This window comes from Benincasa hispida, chromosome 4, assembly GCF_027475165.1.
Source record: "Benincasa hispida cultivar pf3 chromosome 4, pf3_genome.v1.1, whole genome shotgun sequence".
Classification (NCBI taxonomy): Eukaryota; Viridiplantae; Streptophyta; class Magnoliopsida; order Cucurbitales; family Cucurbitaceae; genus Benincasa; species Benincasa hispida.
In genome coordinates, this window is record NC_143481.1 from 50,931,797 (window position 1) to 50,950,932 (window position 19,136).

The 19,136-nt window shown below is 33.3% G+C and overlaps 1 protein-coding gene across 8 annotated transcripts; it reads left to right on the forward strand.

The window, feature by feature from the left end:
• The first annotated feature begins 6,615 nt into the window (after positions 1-6,615).
• Positions 6,616-9,417, forward strand: LOC120076467 (vacuolar protein sorting-associated protein 28 homolog 2-like). Of its 8 annotated transcripts, none has more exons than XM_090312992.1 (3): positions 6,616-6,974; positions 7,539-8,283; positions 8,996-9,417. In XM_090312992.1, the coding sequence occupies exon 2, from the start codon at positions 7,645-7,647 to the stop codon at positions 8,272-8,274; it is 630 nt and encodes a 209-aa protein (XP_090169118.1). In that variant the 5' UTR covers positions 6,616-6,974; positions 7,539-7,644; the 3' UTR covers positions 8,275-8,283; positions 8,996-9,417. The 8 variants fall into 8 exon arrangements, with proteins under 8 accessions (XP_090169118.1, XP_090169117.1, XP_038886237.1 ...); XM_090312991.1 differs by having other exon boundaries at positions 6,638-6,974; positions 7,539-8,266; XM_039030309.2 differs by having other exon boundaries at positions 6,638-6,974; positions 7,539-8,266; positions 8,784-9,292.
• The last annotated feature ends 9,719 nt before the right edge of the window (positions 9,418-19,136 follow it).

A 19,136-nucleotide genomic window follows, 5' to 3' on the forward strand; every position in this document is an offset into this window, starting at 1 on the left:
TCATTGTCGCTCATTGTGTACCTCTCACTATCACTCATCCTATAACGCTGACCCCATCGTCTAACGGATCACGCTCATCGTCTAGCCCTTATGCCTATCATGTAGCGCCATCGTCTAGCGCTTACGTCTATCGCCTAGCGCTCGCGCCTAATGCATCATCTAGCATTTACGCTTATCGTCTAGTGCCTAAGCCCATAGTTTAGCGCTATCGTCTAGTGCTATCGTCTAGTGTTTATGCTTATTGTCTAGCATTCACGCTTATCATGTAGCGCCATCGTCTAGCGCTTCGCCTATCGTCTAGCACTCATGGTTATTGTGTAGAGTCATCACCTATCGTGTAGTGCCATCGTCTATCTTGTAGTGCTATCATCAAGTGCATCATTTAGCACCACATGTAGTTACACGATCGTCTGCGTGCGTAACACTTCAATGCCCAGCGTCCACGCTTACGAACACCTGATTCTGTCGCATGCATGCTAACCTCCAAAACTTGGTTATCGTATGCCTTGTCCAACGCATGGCTTTTCTGCACTTGGCCACACTTGGCTTCAAGGCTTAATCTCTTATAACCTCTACAAACTTAGCCTCATTAGAGCCTCATGCGTTAATGTTTCCTAACACCAAATATATGGTTTCTTTTGACTTTATACTTAGCCAAATTCTTACTAGTTAAGGCTCAACTCAAAGCTACTCAAACAAAATCTATTCACACTTAGAATTTTTCTTTTCTTCAACATAGGATTTAACTTATACTTAGTTAATTCCCTTAATTACCTGCTTGAGTATGGAAATTGAAATTCAGGTTTCACATAAACCAATTTTAAACCTCACACCACTCATGCAAGCTCATAAAATTGGTTAACAACACTCAACATTTCGGTCATAATCCCCATGTAGGAGGTGTTATATTAAACCTTCAACTTAAATACCTCCAGCCTTAGACAGGATTATTAACCAATTGAGTTTGTAATTGAATTTTATAAGATAATGACCTATTTTAACTATTTAGAACAAGTTGTTAACCTAAGTGAGCATGTTGATAATCTTTGTCTTGGATTTTAATGTCTAATATGATTTTGTAACAAATTATAAAATAATAGACATGTTATCTATCCATAACATATATCAAAGGCATTCAAAATTAACATAACACTTATATTAATTTTAGGAAACCTTAAACATGCATACCATATATTATAACTAACTTATAACATAATATTATGCATGCAACATGCTTTTCTATGGTGGGATTTTAAATCTAAATGGCATACTATATGCACAAACATATTTAATTCAAATATAATATACATCACATGCATAAAATAATTAAACAATACTAATATGTTCAACTTTGGCATCCTAAGCAAGCAAAATAAATAAATTATTACAAAATAGGTACAAAAAAACCTCAAAATGACGAAGGATCGCTCGATTTGACTTGAACCGAACCCAAACTACCCGAATCGGACCACCACAGCTCCAATTGAGTCTAAACCGAACCATATATGGTAAAACAGACTGGATGAAGACTGAACCGGTTAAATCAGTCATCCTCCCGCGCAAACTAGCTTGTTGACACACACTGTTCTTGGCTAGGATGAACACCGTCATGATGTTGCATCCCAGCGTTGCAACGTTGTTCATCAAAATGGCGGAGGAATTGCAACACTTGATGAACAGCGTCGCAACGCTTGCAGGTAGAAGCTTCAACCCATAAAACTACTGCTCGTCCATGCTTGCTTTTCACTTCAGTTACAGCCTAATTTGGACTCTATTGACTCTAATAAAAATACATACTCTAGAGCACACATATAAGCTCATCAATCAAGATCCAATTATAATTTAAACTTCAAAAGAGAAATCTAATGCCAGATTTGGATTTTTACCATATCAGTCACAAAAACATGCAAACTTAGGAATTCACCACCAAACTCAAATTAATGATAATTGAATGCTTAAATCATTCTCTGATACTAATTGATAGTGTAAAATAACATGTAACGAAAAAAATCAGAATCAATAAGCACTCCAATTACATTTAATTTGAGTTTAACACGTGCATTGAAACACAATTTCAAAAGAGGGTTTTAAGAACATAATACCTTTAAAGAAAACCCTTTAATTCCAGTTGAATTCCACAAATTGATGCTTCAAACTTTCAGTAAACTACCAAGAGATGCTTCTCTACTAATATCTAGCTCAAATTGTGTAGTAAAAACACTGAATTAGAGTAATGGAACTAGGGAAGAAAAAGGTTTTGGGAGGAAACTTCAATTTTTTGGTTTCAGCTTGCATGGCTGAATTCTCAGGCCAAAACTTCAATTCATAAATTCTTTCACCATGCAATCAGATTGCTTGCATGAAAGCCAGCTTCTTCTTCATTAATTTGAATGGAATTTGGAGTGGAATGGTGATTAAGTTGCTAACCCTTAGTGGGGTTTTCCAATTTTTGGAATTTCCTTTCATTTTCAAATTCTCTTTGAAAATTCATTTCAAAATATGTTTTAATTGTTAATAAATAAATTGATATTTTGATAATTTCATATCCATAGTTAGTATAAGTTTGTGACATGGCTGTGCACGTCACGCTTGCAGATCATGAGCTCCAATGATTTGAGATTAATTAGCTAAGCTCTTTAGACCAAATTAACTAATATTTGTTAACTACTGAGACATACCACAATAGTTCGATAGTTGCACTCTCCTCATTGTAGATATATTTTTGTCCACTATAACTATAATTTATAAGTCGATCATTCACAGATTGTTCGTATTTACAACTAGGTCAAATTTACCATTTTACCTCTATAAATACATATTGTTCCTTATGCTCTCACTGAACCTCCATTGACTAATTTGTTTATAGTCCGACTCGTAAACCATGACTCTTTTGATCAAGAGAGGGCGGGGCCCCTTTGTTCAAGACCAAGATTCAACGCTTAAGAGAACAACCTATCTGCTAACCCTAAGTCGGGTAGGAGTGAATTCCATCTTGCAGAGTTATGTCCCCAGCTATCTATCCTATCTTATCCCAAAAATGGGAGGCTTATTGAACAGTATTGATGAACTACTCTCACCTATGCAGATCAAAGAATAATCTCGAATAAACAGGAGTTCATAGTTAGCTCATGATTAAAATCGAGTTATCCTAGGTCATTGAATTTTGAAATAGTCAGTTTTAACAGTAAATAGTTGTTATAAAGAAAATTGACTATTTCGAGGTCTGGTCTTATGCAAACTCATTGCATAAGATGCCACCACTCACATGTCTCCACATGAATGATTTTTGGATCACATCATCTATATCAGTATACAAAATGAGCCGCATCCAATAGTGTTACCCGGATGAGGTACCCAATCTCATCCATATACTTATAGACCATTTTGGCTATATACTAAAACTTGATTCTCTTTTATATCACCACATAAAGTTAAAGTATTCATATTTTAACCATGTATTCGTTTATAGATTTTTATAATAGAATGCAATATCAATAACAATTTATTGAATAAAATACTCAATAATACTTTTATTGATAAATAGAATATGTTTAACAATATTTACAAACTATGAGTTTAGGATATTGCCAATAAAAAATCCCAAAATATTCACATAAATATTCCTTTTGCAGATGCTCTGGAACAAATGCCCAATTATGCTAAGTTTATGAAGGACGCGTTATCAAGAAAGAAGAAATTTGAAAAATATGAGACGGTAAACTTAATAGAGGAATGTAGTGCCATTCTGCAAAAAAAGTAACCTCAAAAGATGAAGGATCCTGGGAGCTTCACAATCCCCTGTACCATTGGGATCTTGACGATAAGTAGAGCTCTATGTGATTTCAGGGCCTCAATTAATCTGATGCCATTATCTTTATATAGGAAATGTGACATCGGGGAGGTACAATTGACGACCGTATCACTGCAACTAGTAGATCGTTCTCTCACTTACCTTGGAAGTGTAGTAGAGGATGTTCTAGTTAAAGTTGGTAAATTCATCTTCCTAGTGGATTTTATGGTTCTAGACATGGAGGAAGATTCAGAAGTTCCCATCATTCTAGGTTGGCTGTTCTTGGCCACAGGTAGGGCATTGATAGATGTCCAAGAAGGTAAGCTTTCACTTAGGGTGAACGATGAGAAGGTAAAATTTAACATATTTCATTCTCTGAAGTATGTTGAGTTTGATAGTACTTGTTATAGAGTAGATGTTGTAGATAGAAATGTAGCTGAGTTTCAAGAGTTAGCCTTATCCACAGACCATTTGAGTTAGAGTTTGTTAAACTATGAGATGGATAAGATTGATTGACTAGATGAGGATATTGCTTTTTACCCTGAATGTTTGAATTATTTGTCTGTGTGTTATGCTAAGCATGCCCCTGTGTCCTTAATGTCTATTAGTAAATCTCAGTTCAACACACCACCCACAGTAGAGTTGAAAGAATTACCTGCACATCTGAGGTAGGCTTTTCTAGGGGAATCTTCTACTTATCCTATAATTATTTCATCTGAATTAAATAAGGTAGAGGAGGAGAAATTGTTGAGAGTCCTGTGAACTCATATGTCGGCTTTGGGGTGGTCAATTATGTTAGGGTTGATGCCTTAAATCTTGTAAGGTCCTATAGTTTGTAAACATTTGTATGAACAAATAGTTTGATTATTTATAATATGAGATATTTTATTCACTTCAGTCTATCAAATATGAGATATTTTAGTTGCATTAACCACAAACCAATAAACTAAGATTTATAGTTATCGTTGTAACTTAAGTATGTATTGAGATAGTCGTGAGGTATTGAGATAAGTTCATCATAAGACGGGCCATTAGATGCTCTAGGTACATCTATGAATGGTTGGGTATGAACACTTGGTTGTATTGGATTTGTGGGCATCGCCATTGGTGGGATTGGAGCAGATGAGGTTGGAACACGAATGAAAGGTGTTAGAACTGGTTGTGGACCTAGAGGTTATCCATATCCATAGTTAGTATAAGTTTGTGACGTGCATCTCATTTGGATGTAGTGACCCATCTAAGTTTCATTTCCATCATCCCCCAGGTTACATGGCTCGATGTTCTCATCTAGCTAAGATATAGAGGACTGTTATGTCTTGATGTAGTTGGAACGTCAAAGTTCTAACTAGTTGAGATGATTGAAATAGTGGAATTGTCCTGATGCTACACGTTCTCAATGTACGTTCCATGAATATCGTGCGGTGTGACTGATACAAACAGAGGCATTCAGGATGCATCACTGCCTTCTAAAAAAAAAAAAAAACTAAGATCTTCATCATTGACTATATCAATCTAGGGAGCTTGAACCAATAGATTGTAACAACATTTGATGTGTATGTCAAATCTATCCGGATCCATATTCAGTCGTTGGTGTAGAAGACTCATTAGTTCACTACATGATATATCATGTCTAATCTTTAGACTTTTCATATGACCGCCACCATAATTACTTCTGATCTGGTCCCACTCCCCACCATATCATACAAAGATGCAAAGTAACGTCATTGATCTGCAATACGCCAATTATAATAATCGATCAAACCTTGAAATTACAGAAACAAAAATGTGTGTGGTAAACGATCGCCTACAAAAGGGTATAGGATCATATAACATGAAGTACATGATCGTATATCACCACATATATAATCATATATACAATGGTATATGATCTAATATCTAATAATACATGACTGTGTATGTTGTGGTACATCATCTTGCACCTCATGATATACGATGACAAATACAATTGTACACGATTCCATATATTATTATACACGATCGAAAAAATAATAGTGAATGAACTTCTAAAACTTTCGGTTAACACGTACAATATTCATTTTTGGACATGTAGAAAGATCTTTTTTTTTGAAGAATGCTTACTCTAGACCCACAAAATAAATTAAATGGAGTTGAAAGCGATCTGTTTTAAAGCAATGAGGAAAGTGATAGTGTTCGAGTGAAGTTGAAGAGTTAAAAATGATATTTCATTACTTGTCCCATTGTTGAGATCCAATAATATTGAATTCTAATGGTACAATGTTAGTTGAGAATAAATGGTTGCATTCAATTATGGTGGTCTATTTGATGGTTGGAAGAGAAGATCAAACGATGAAGAAGAGTAAAAGAAGGGATAGTAGCATTTAAAACCAGGAAAAAATAGTATTTCACATGTAAAAAAGATTAGAATAAAATTTTTAGAAAGATGTCATATATATATATATATATATATAATAGTTTTTGGTAGGGGTGTTCAAAAAACCCGGTAATCGACCAACCCGGACTACCCAATCCAAACCGGTTGGGTTAGGTTAGATTTTATTTTGAGTTGGGTTGGGTTAAAAATGTTAAAAAATATTAAATTCGGGTTGGGTCAATGGTTACCCCATTTCAGGGTCGGGTCGACCCGACTTGACCTGAATATATATAAAAGTAACAAAAAAAAGTCAAATTAAAAAAAAAAAAAAAAAAAACAGAACCGGTGATCCGGCCCAAACCGAAAATTTTTGGTTGGGTTGACCCTCCAAAAAAGAATTAATAGGATCCACAAAAATCTTCCAACCCGGTCTAATCCGGACTATGTACACCCCTAGTTTTTGGGTTATTTTGTGAAATTTTCTCACTCCTAGATGGGTCTTTTTGGCAATTTCCCAAATAACTTGACCGGATCGAACTAGTAGAGATCCGAGCGGCGGTCAACCTCGGGTTTATGGTGTTCAAATCGGCGGATCTGGGCGCTCAACGTCGATCGGCGGACTGGGTGCAGATCTGTGAAGAATTCGGATCCTGACGAACCTAGAGGCGTGGCGCGGGGGGATTTGAAGCAGAATCGACGCAACGGCGGCGGCAGGGAGCTCTTCGGCGATGAAGACTTCGGATGGTCGGGCAGCGAAGATCTTCAATAATGAAGAAAATTTGGAAAAAGAAACAAATATTTTGGTAGAAGAATAACCTTCTCTGCTACCATGTAAGATATTCAGATAATCCCTTGCCCTTCCTTTCTCAGTACTGTCTATACCCTTAAAACATTCAACAACCAAGGCACTATATACATATAATTAATCTCATACCTAACACACCATTATACCTAACATACCATTATACATTGTACGCATATATCTATTCTAACACTTTTCCTTCTATTTAGATTGTTCTTCTTGTCTTTTTCCTTTTGATCTCACGATTGTTTACTTTCCCCTTTTGTTGTTACTGATTATCCTGTTTGGCTGCCGAGAAATCGGAGAAAAATCATGGATAATAAGTTTTTGGTTGTTGTTTGTCTCTTGTTCTACGAAAAGATTTCTCTTCTCTTTTCTTAGATCCGATTCGATTGAATTTGGTTGCTATTTCGAAGGGTTTATTGTGTTTTCCAATTTGTTTTTCCTCCAATTAAAGAACCCATGTTTTCTTTTTCCTTCTTCACGTCTCTAGATTGAACGGATTGTGGTTATATTTTGTGGGTTTGGAGTGTTGATCTGTGAAATTCAACCTTTTCTGGATTTATGTTTACTTTATCTCTGGTTCTCTTCAGTGAAGAAGGTCTTTCTCTTTGCGCGTGTCCCGTTCTCTTCTCCAATCCTCCACAGAACATAAAACCCCCAATTTCTCTTCACCATTTGCACCCGAAGATTGCTTCGATGGAGGTCAAGCTTTGGAACGACAAGCGCGAGAGAGAAATGTACGACAATTTTGTAGAGCTCTACGCCATTATCAAGGCCACGGAAAAGCTCGAAAAGGCTTACATCCGTGACATTATCCCTTCCTCCGATTACGAGACCGAATGCTTCAAACTCATCGCACATTTTAAGACACTGGCCTCGACGCTTAAGGACACAGTCCCAAGCATTGAACTATTTGCAGATACTTACAAAATGGACTGTCCAGCGGCGATTAACCGTCTTGTGATAACTGGGGTGCCTGCCACGGTGGAGCATAGGGCGGCCGCTGCTGCCTCCGCCACTACCTCCGCTGCTATTGTGGCGGAGTGTGTGCAGAACTTCATTACGGCTATGGATTCGTTGAAATTGAACATGGTGGCGGTTGATCAGGTGCACCCCTTGCTCTCGGATCTCTCTGCTTCATTGAACAAATTGACCATTCTGCCGCCGGATTTTGAAGGGAAAACAAAGATGAAGGAGTGGCTTGGACGACTTTCGAAAATGGATGCGGCGGATGAGTTAACAGAGCAGCAAGCTCGGCAGCTTCACTTTGATCTTGAATCTTCTTATAATTCATTCATGGCGACTTTGCCTACAGCTGGTACTTGAATGTTAATGGTAATCTTGTGTGCATATATAGATATAAGAGCTTATTGTTTTTGTCTTACTGCATAAGATCTCTTTCTTCATAAATCAAGATGGGTTGTGCTCCTTTTTCCCTTTAAATATGGATGCCTGTTGAAGAAGATGAAGCTTTTTTTCTCTTTAAATTCTCATATTCAGTTTAAGAAGGCTCTTGAATTTCCATTGTTGGTTTAGATTGTTTCTGAATTGTGTAGGTAATTCTAATTACGTTAGATAAAAATGTGCTTTAGAACTTAATCAAAGTAGGATTTTGATGGGTTAGGCTTGGCTTGATGCCTGGACCCATGATTTTGTGGACATTGGTAGGTTTGTTCTATTAGGCTCTCACTTTTAAACTCATGATTTTGTACTTTGTAGAGTGCTTTATTGAGAAACCTTCCTCATTTCACCAAATTATTCTTTGGAAACTGGTACTGAATTATGCATGTGATATTCTGATTGTTGTAAGAATTTTTTTTTTGCTTTTGAACCAGATGCTGCTATCTACATCTGATCATCAAATCCATTTTTGTGTACTTTTGGGGTAATGTGGGGATTTTCTGACTTTTGTGCTTTCAGTTCCAGAACTCATGGTGTTACATTATTACAGTTCTTTTATCATAAACCTGCCTCATTTCCTCTAACTTTTTCAATTCTCTGCTTATAAATATATTGTCCTCATTGCTGAGTTTTCTTATTAATAAAGCATGTCAATCTATCTAAGTCGTGGCAAGTGACAATCTTGGCCTTGAGGTGGGGATGGCTCTTATTCCCTGAAGCCATGACCTTCAAGTAGGAGTTCAAGGAAGTTGTGATATCTTCTAGTTCATTGGTAAGTAAGGCTTCAAGTATCTTTAGCTACACCCACTTATCTTTTGTGATTATGGTTAAGCAAGCTTTTGATGATTAAGTTGCAAGTTTAATTTATATTGTAATAGAATTAATTATAGTTTGAAAATAACATTGATATAATTTAATGTTCTCAAAATACCTATTTGGTAAACTCATACTTCACATCATTCCAAACAAAAACTGTATGATGACATTGTGACAATGGCTCTGACCTAATTTGGTTGGGTTTGATTTGATTGAATTGAGCAATATAAATTTATGCTTAATATAGATTCATTTGAGGAGAGCTATTAGAATTCGTTTCAAACACTCGATCTCTCCATAAAGACTGTGACTACCTACTTGATTGCTGGACTAGATTAAACTTGATGATGGGTTTAATTTGGATTAGGTTGATCATCATAAAATTGAAATTATTGGTTATCATTTTAGTGAACATTTTTACCCTAATGAATAATTATCAAATGGCATAAGAATGCGAGGCAATATTTGACGTTTTCTTTCAGCATTTTGGAGATTATATTTTGATAAATTTTGTTATTTATGATCATTGTTCACAAGAACAAGATGTTTCATCCATGATTATATATTATGGTTTTCTTTAAATCTTTGTTGCAGCTTAATTATATAATGAGGATGGCAATATTTAAAGTAGAGTTGAGGAGAATAGATAAAATAGAGTTGGGATGTTCTCCGCATCTACCTCTAATCTAAAAAAAAATAAGGTTTATTTTGAGATTGTTGTAACTTTTAAGATAATTGTTGGCATGCGTGCTTTTAGAAAAATGAACTGTGAAAAGAAAAAATGATGTTCGGTAAATTTCAGTTTAAACTTGAAAAAATAGGTTAGAGTGTTTGATAAATAAATACACTAAAATCTTATTGCAGATATAATAGCTAAAATAGACTTATAATCAATTTTTTAAAATTTTGTTTGTAATTTAAAATTTTAAATAATTGATTAATATGATAAATTTTGTTTGTTATAGATTAATTTTTAAATATTAAAAAAAAAAACTTTATTTAAAAAATCATTATGATATACTTTTTTAAAAAATTGATGCATTTAATTCATGAAAAATAGACAATAGATTTGATTATGTAAGAAATAGATAAATATATAAAATAAATCTCCTTTCTAAAGTATAAAATTAAAAGGGGGATTTTTAAATATAAAAAATTGGGTCAAAGTAATTACAATTTGTAGCCAAAAAAAAAAAAAAAAATCGAAAAGTTGCAGCCCAATCAAAGCCCAAAAATGGTGTGAAATACCAAAAAAGTCTTGCTCGATTTTTCCTCTTCAGCCGATTTTTCCCTCCAACATTTCATCTCCTTCTTCAACTTGACTTCGTTCACTCTTCTTCTTTTTCTTCTTCTTCTTTCATCACGCTGCTTCACGACGCAAATGTACAAAGTTTAGACCAAATATATGTCCAATGTAATTCTATTAGGTACATCAGGAATTCTATCATTGATAGACAATGATAGAAGTCTATAAAAGTCTGTTAGTGATGGTCTGTTAAAAAAAAACATGATTGTAAGCTCCATCTCACTTGGGAAAAGAACTGTTCACTTAGCTCTGATACCACTTATTGTCCAGATGACTATGATCTTCACGTTCACAATCACAAAACACTCAGATTTAACGGTCAATAACAATTCAAGAGTTAGGGGAGGTAGTATGTTGAGCCTTGAAATTCTTCTATCATTTACCAAATGGAAGCTCGATCGTGTAGATGAAATTCCAAGAACTAAACGATAGCTCAATTATGTAAACGATTGGATGAAGCGGTAGACAATCGTGAAGATGATAGTTGACTCTAGACGATCGTGTAGACGAAACTCCAAGAACTAAACGATAGTTCAATTATGTAAACGATTGGATGAAGCGCTAGACAATCGTGAAGATGATAGTTGACTCTAGACGATCGTGTAGACGACAGTTGATGAGTTAAACAATCGTATAGACGATTGGACGTGGAGCTAAACAGTATATCAAGCACTGTCTATCACTGTCTAGCAAGCGAGCGCCTACGCGATCATGCAACCAATGCCGCACGATCGTGTAAAAAACTCTACACAATCGCATATCATTAGCTATACGATCGCATAACATTAGTTATACGATCGTTTAGCAAATGTTATACGATCGTGTAGTAAACTCTACATGACTGCATAACAAAAGCTATCCGATCATGTAGTAAACTCTACATGACAACATAACAAAAGCTATCCGATCGTTTAACTTTGTAAAATTTAAAGAAAGCCTTAAAACGAGAATTCTATCCCGAAACATCCATCAACAATTTGTCCACAAACATTTATCATATAAATGCAATGCAGATAAAAAAAAAAAAAAACCCAGAGTTTACTGATAAATATATATAAGGGCTAGTTGCATAAATAGAATTCAAGCCCAAAATAATAGAATATGTAGTACAAGGATAAAATAATTACATATATAAATCAAAAAATTGTAAAAGACCAAAAGATCCATGCCTAGCCACCATTTTGTTTGCTTCTTCTCGATTTTCTCAAATCAAAAGCTATCACTGATAACAACTATTAGTGATAACCACTGATAGCTGCTATCAGCTGCTATCGCTGATAGCTTCTATCAATTGCTATCAATGATAGTTGCTATCAGCGATAGCTTTTAATTTGAGAAAAATTAATACAATCTTGAAATATTAGCTTTTAATTTACTATCAATTATTATCGATTATTAGTAGCTATCATTGATTCACTTTCATTAATTAGAATCAACGTTGAAATATTACTACTTAAGGCTATCAGTGGCTAACAAGCTAACAATGATATATTTATAAATAGTGATCAACTTTGAAAGAAGACCAACAACTTTGATTACCATAGTAGTTATCACTAATAATATTTTATCATGGCTATCATTGATAACAGCTATCAGTCATTATCACTGATAGACTTTCATCAATTAGAATCAACCTTGAAATTTTAACACTTAAGGCTATCAATGATAGATTTCTATAACTGGTTATCACCTTTGAAAGAAACTTGATATATAGATATCACCTAAGTTTTATCACCGATATCACTAACATCACTCATATTGTGGTTATAAGTGATAGTTTCTTTCACTGATAACATCGCTAATAAGATGTTATCAATGATCTCACTGATACCATGCTATCAGTGATAGTTCTCCATCATCGATAACGTGGTATTAGTGGTAGCTTCTATCACCGATAACATGCTATCGGGTAACTTCTATCATCGATAACATGCTATTAGTATTAGCCTCTCTCACTGGTAACATGTTATTAGTAGTAGCTTTTATCAATCATAGCTATTGAACACCTTTTTGCCCCTTTCTTGTCCTTCCGAAACATTTATAAGTCCCTTTTCTTTTCAATGATAGCTTCTATCACTGATAAACATGCTATTAGTGATAACTTTTAGGCATTCCACTTACATTTTAGTTCGAGATTCAACTTTATTAATTAAATTGACTAAGTTGGCTATCAATGATAGATTTCTATAAATGACTATTAACTATGAAAATAAAATCAAAGATTAAGCTATCAATAATAGAAAATATTAGTGGCTATCACTGATAGACTTTCATTTGCTATTTATATTTATTATTTGTTATAATAATCAAAGTCACTTATGAATTTAGTACTTTCAAGTCCTGCGTACGGAACTCATTCATAATTCTTGTGAAAAAAAAAGGAGAAGAAGAAAAAATTTAAATAAAGGAAAGAAAATTTTTAAAAATAAGAGAAAGAGAAGAAGTAAAAATTGAAAAAAGGAAAGAAAATTAAATAGAACAAAAGGAAGCAAAAACCAAACAAATGAGACAAAAACTAAAAAAATAAAAAGAAAGGGAAGAAACAAAAAACGGGGAAAGAAAAGAAAAGAAAAATAATAAAAAAGGATAAGGGAAGAAGCAAAAATCGGAGAAAGTGAAGAAAATAAAAATAAAAAAAGGAATAAGCAAGAACCGAGGAAAGAAAATAAAAAATGGAATAAGCAAAAATCGAAGAAAGAAAAGAAAATTTAAATAAAAGGAAAGAAAAAGAAAGAGAAAAAGAAGGAAATGAAAAAAAATAAAAAATAAAGGAAAGAAGCAAAATTCGGATAAAGGAAAGAATAAAATATATAAAAAAAAAGGAAGAAGCAAAAATTGAGAAAGAAAAAAAATGAAAAAAATGAAAAAAATGAGGGAAGAAGCAAAAATCAAAGAAGAGAAATAAAATAAAAAAACTAAAAAAAGTGTACAACAAGATAAGACAAGGGAGGGCAAAATTGAAAATTAAAAAACAAAATCAAAGATTGAATAGTCAACTCATTCATATTTGCAAATATTTTAAAAATGTAATATATTTTTAGATTTTTTCTCTTATTCTACTGTGTATTACAAATATCCTATATTTAAACTGCTATCAGTGTCTATCAATGTTTTAATATATATTATATACTTTTGAAGTCTATCAATTCCATAGTTTACTTATAGACATTGATAGACTTCTATCAGTTTCTATCAACTCTCAACTCAATTACTATAGTGCTATAATGCTTCTAGTTTTGATACCAAAAAATGAATCAACCATGGATAATACTAATATTGCAACAACTTTTACATAAAAAATGAAATCAATATATAAATTTTAATAACCAAAACTGATATACTGTCAGATGGTAAAAAAGAAACACTGGCTTTCAAATTGATCATTAGACAAGTTCAGTATCAATATCCATGATCAGTTCATCAATTATCTTCATTTTTAGAATAGCTGTGATATACACTGATTGAAAGATATCAGTGGATATCAACACAATGGTATATCGGTGTGTATAAATGATAGACACCGATAGAAATCTCAGTGTCTATCAATATATATCAGTGTTTGTATAAATGGGTATATCACATGTTTCAGATATAAAAGGAATATAAAAAAAGAAATATTATTAGTGATGGTAAGCTCAATGATAGAATTCATATTTTCATGAATTCTATCATTGATAGACAATGATAGAAATCTATAAATGTCTGTTAGTGATGATCTATTAAAAAAGAACATGATTGTAAGCTCCATCTCACTTAGGGAAAGAACTGTTCACTGAGCTCTGATACCACTTATTGTCCCAGACGACTATGATCTTCACGTTCACAATCACAAAACACTTAGATTTAACGATAAATAACAATTCAAGAGTCAGAGGAGGTAGTATGTTAAGGCTTGAAATTCTTTTGTCGTTTACCAAATGGCAGCTCGATCGTGTAGACGAAGCTCCAAGAACTAAACGATAGTTCAATTATGTTAACGATTGGATGAAATGCTAGACGATCATGTAGAAGACAGTTGACTGGAGCTAGACGATCGTGTAGACCACAGTTGATGAACTAAACGATCATATAGACGATTGGACACGGAGCTAAACGATATATCAAGCACTATCTATCACTGTCTATCAGTAATAGACAATGATAGAGCTCAATCACAGTATATCAAGCATGGTATATCACTAGTGATAGAACTGAATCACTGTTATAGAGAATGATAAAGCTTTATCATTTACTATCATTGATAGACAGTGATAGAACTATATCACTATCTATCATTGATAGAAAGTGATAAAACTCTATCACTTTGTATAACTTACACACAGTGATATATGTGTATCATTGTCTATCAGTGGTGGAGAAATATTCACATCCATACATAGTCCCACAAAAAACTATCTATCTGCGGGGAAAAAGCCATAGATGGACGGTGCTATTGTCTATCATTGGATATCAACACAATGGTGTATCTATCAGTGTCTATCATGATATATTTGTATCAGTGTCTATCAGAATATATCAGTGTTTGTATAAATAGGTATATCACATGTTTCAATCTAGAAAATGAATATAAACAAAGAAATATCGTTAGTGATGGTAAACTCAGTGATAGAATTCATGTTATCATGAATTCTATCATTGATAGACAATGATAGAAGTCTATAAATTTCTGTTAGTGATGGTTATTAAAAAAGAACATGATTGTAAGCTTCATCTCACTATGATCTTCACGTTCACAATCACAAAACACTCAAATTTAACGGTCAATAACAATTCAAGAGTTAGGGGAGGTAGTATGTTGAGGCTTGAAATTCTTCTGTCGTTTACCAAATGGTAGCTCGATCGTGTAGACGAAGCTCCAAGAACTAAACGATAGTTCAATTATGTAAACGATTGGATAAAACGCTAGATGATCGTGTAGGCGACAGTTGACTGGATCTAGACGGTCGTGTAGACGACAGCTGATGAGCTAAATGATCGTATAGACGATGGGATAGGAGCTAAACGATCGCGTACACGATGGGATAGGAACTCACGATCGTGTAAACAATACTTTAGTAAATTCTAAATGATCGTATTGTTTATCAATGTTTAAATACAAATCTATAGCAAAAAACCTAAGGAAAGTTACAACCCAACCAAAGCCCAACTTTTACATAAAAAATTAAATGAAAGGGGGATTTTTCCTCAAACGTTTCATCTTCTTTTTCAACCCAACTTCGTTCACCGTTCTTCTTCTTTTTCTTCTTCTTCTACCATAATGCTTCTTCACATCAACTTGGTTATTTTTCATCATGCTGCTTCACGACGTTTCTTCAATCGAAGTTGATTGATCTTCTCCAACATTTTTCTATTTAGGTCATTTTCTTCAATCGACTTCGTTCACTGCTTTTTCTTCTTCTTCTTCTTTCTAATCCTTCTGCTGCTTCTTCTACCACTATATCAACAACAAAAGGTATAACTCTTTTCTTTTCGTGATTATAGTTATTAAGTGTGATTTTGTTTACTGGTAATATTTATTAACCCTAAATTTTGTGTACAAATGGTAAGCAACATCAAAAGAAAGACTGTTAAAGAAGAAGGATCATCAAATAAACAAAAGAAGACAAAAACTCAAAAAAAAGAAAAAGGGAAACTAAACTAAAGGTATAAACAAACTATGATAGACATCGATAGGGGTATATCACTGTCTATCAGTGTTATGAACATTTTCTTATATATGTTATGTTATCTATCATTCATACCATGTTTAGTTGGGGCCACTTACAGTTGGTGTTTTGATATTTCTTTTATAGATAGACAGTGTTTTTATAATTCATAGGCTACTTAAAACCGTCATGTTGATACTTGTATGTTTGAGATAATAGTGAATGATAGTTTATGATAGAATATAGACAGTTTATGATAGAATATAAACATATATCACTTGTTTATTGCTGATACTTGTATTTTTAAACAGGTGGAACAAGAACATGAACATCAAACAAAAATGCAAGACCAGAACAAGCATTTGAAGATAACAATATGCATTTCATTAGATGTAATACAAATTATTAAAAACCAATTAGATTATATAAATTTAAATACTTTTAGAAATGGTCCTTGTGGACACTTTCTAGATATAAAAATTGAGAAAATGCCCTCAAGATTCATAAACTACCTTCTAAGAAGACAATGCATCACAAATAAGCCAAATGTCTTGACTTTTAACTTTAATGGGCATATAGCAGAGTTTGGATTGAAATAATTTTGTTTAATCACAGGTTTAAGTGGTACTCAACTACCATCAATAGATTTAGAAGAAAAAGAGTAAATTTCTTAACTTAGAAAAATAGTCTTTAAGAATGATGATTCAATTGATAGAAAAGACATTGAGAGAAGCTTTAAGTTCTTACATGATTCTGAAAGTGATAGTGTCAAGGTTAAGTTGGCAAACCTCCTTCTCTTAGAGTCCTTTTTAATCCCATGACAAGGTCACAATGTTGTTAATTGGAAACATGTTGACATGTTGGACAATGAAGAAGAATTTAAAATCTATCATTGGGGAAGATTGTCATATAATTTGACATATCAATTTTTCAAAAAGGTTTCTTCTACTGAAAAGGATTTTGTATGCCTTCAAGGTTTCCCTTTGGCACTAGTTTATTGGGGATTCGAAATAATATCAAAACTTTCAACAATAGATATTGGATTTGGAAGAAAAATTTACAATCAAAGTCCAAGAATAATATCATGGGAGTGCTTACAACCTGATCATTGGAGAAATCTTAAAGAGAATATCTTTCAAAAAAATGATGTAAGTATTTTCTATAATTTCGTAGCCTTGTTTTTATTACTTGCAATGGTTTCAAACAAAAATCAGATAATAGTCTATCACTAATAGACATATATCATAAAAAAACTTGTTAGTGTTTTATTGTTTTTTATCTAATGATTTAACATGTGTTTAAACTTGTAGTTTTGTGTAATTCCATTAGTTCCAACAGAAGAAGAATCACAATCAACCACTATCAAATATTTGATAGATTTGGAAGAAAAGGAGAAGGAAAAAATAGAAAGAGAAAGAAAAAAAGAAGAAAAAATAAATGAAGAGATTTAATTGGAGGAAAATAGGAGTATGAGAAAAATATAATGGAGGTTATCTTCTTAAGTATTAGTGTTTTCCTTTATTACAGGCTGTTGATAAAGGAAAAAATGTTGTTGAACAAGAAGAGCATGTTGAAGAACAAGTTGATGAGGAAGAAAGTGAAGAATAAAACGAGAATGAGATGAAAAAAAGACTTGAAAATAAAAGCAAACAACCAACAGAAAAGAAGGTAACCAAGAGTTGTTGTTGTCAGTCATGATATGTAGTTTTCAAATTCTAACATTTAACTTTCTTTCTTGTTACTATTATTTTAGGTTATTGAAGCTGCAGGAAAAGAAAAACTTACAAAATTTAGACCAAAAGTATTAGATGAGGACAAGAAAATTGTCAATGAGAGGCCAAAGAGAGAAAGGAAACAAACAACAAAGGCAAAGGAAATGAAAAAAGCATCTCCTAAAAAGAAGAAAAAGATTAAAACGACTTCATTAATGGACAGTGCTCCAAGCTTCAGCTTAAAATCTCTCAATTAAACTCTTAAACTCAATCTCAACCTTCTCAAACTTAATGTTAGAACTTGGTTTTAGAATGTTATTGAAAAAGACTACAATACTACTAACAATAAACTATGTTATTTTGTGAATGATATTTTGTGAATGTTACAAGTGACAATGAACATTGATGGTATATAAGAATTCTAGATTATACTAATGATTTATCTACTGTGATTGTATCAAATTTATAAACTTTTGTATATGTGTTGGATAAAATTCTATCAGGTACATGATGAATAAACCACTGTCAAATATATGTCCAATGTAATTCTATTAGGTACATCATGAATCTATCATTGATAGACAATGATAGAAGTCTATAAATGTCTATTAGTGATGGTCTATTAAAAAAGAACATGATTGTAAGCTCCATCTCACTTAGGGAAAGAATTTCTCACTGAGCTTTGATACCACTTGTTGTCCCATATGACTATGATCACAAAACACTCAGATGTCAATAACAATTCAAGAGTCAAGGGTATGTTGAGGCTTGAAATTCTTCAGTCTTTTACTAAATGGCAGCTCAATCGTGTAGACAAAGTTCTAAGAACTAAACGATAGTTGAATTATGTAAACGATTGGATGAAGCGCTAGATGATCGTGTAGACGATAGTTGACTCGAGCTATACGATTGTGTAGATGATAGCTGGTGAACTAAACGATTGGACGCGGAGCTAAATGACGAGTACACGGTGCGATAGAAACTACACGATCGTGTAAACGATACTTTAGTAAATTCTAAACGATCGTAGTGTCTATCAATGTTTAAATATATATTATATACTTTTGAAGTCTATCATTTCCATAGATTACTGATAGACATTGATAGACTTCTATTAGTGTCTATCAACTCTGAATTGAATTACTATAATGCTATAATGTTTTTAGTTTTGATGCCAAAAAATGAATCAACCGTGGATAATCCTAATACCAAGAATTAAACGATAGTTGAATTATGTAAATGATTGGATGAAGTGCTAGATGATCATGTAGAAAATAGTTGACTCGAGCTATATGATCGTGTAGATGA

Excerpts from the sequence above, each read along its gene's own strand:
- LOC120076467 (XM_039030305.2), top strand. The coding sequence starts at position 7,510 with ATGTTTACTTTATCTCTGGTTCTCTTCAGTGAAGAAGGTCTTTCTCTT. Across the intron at positions 8,267-8,783 it reads GGCGACTTTGCCTACAGCTG|ATGCTGCTATCTACATCTGA; the intron begins GTACTTGAATGT and ends CTTTTGAACCAG.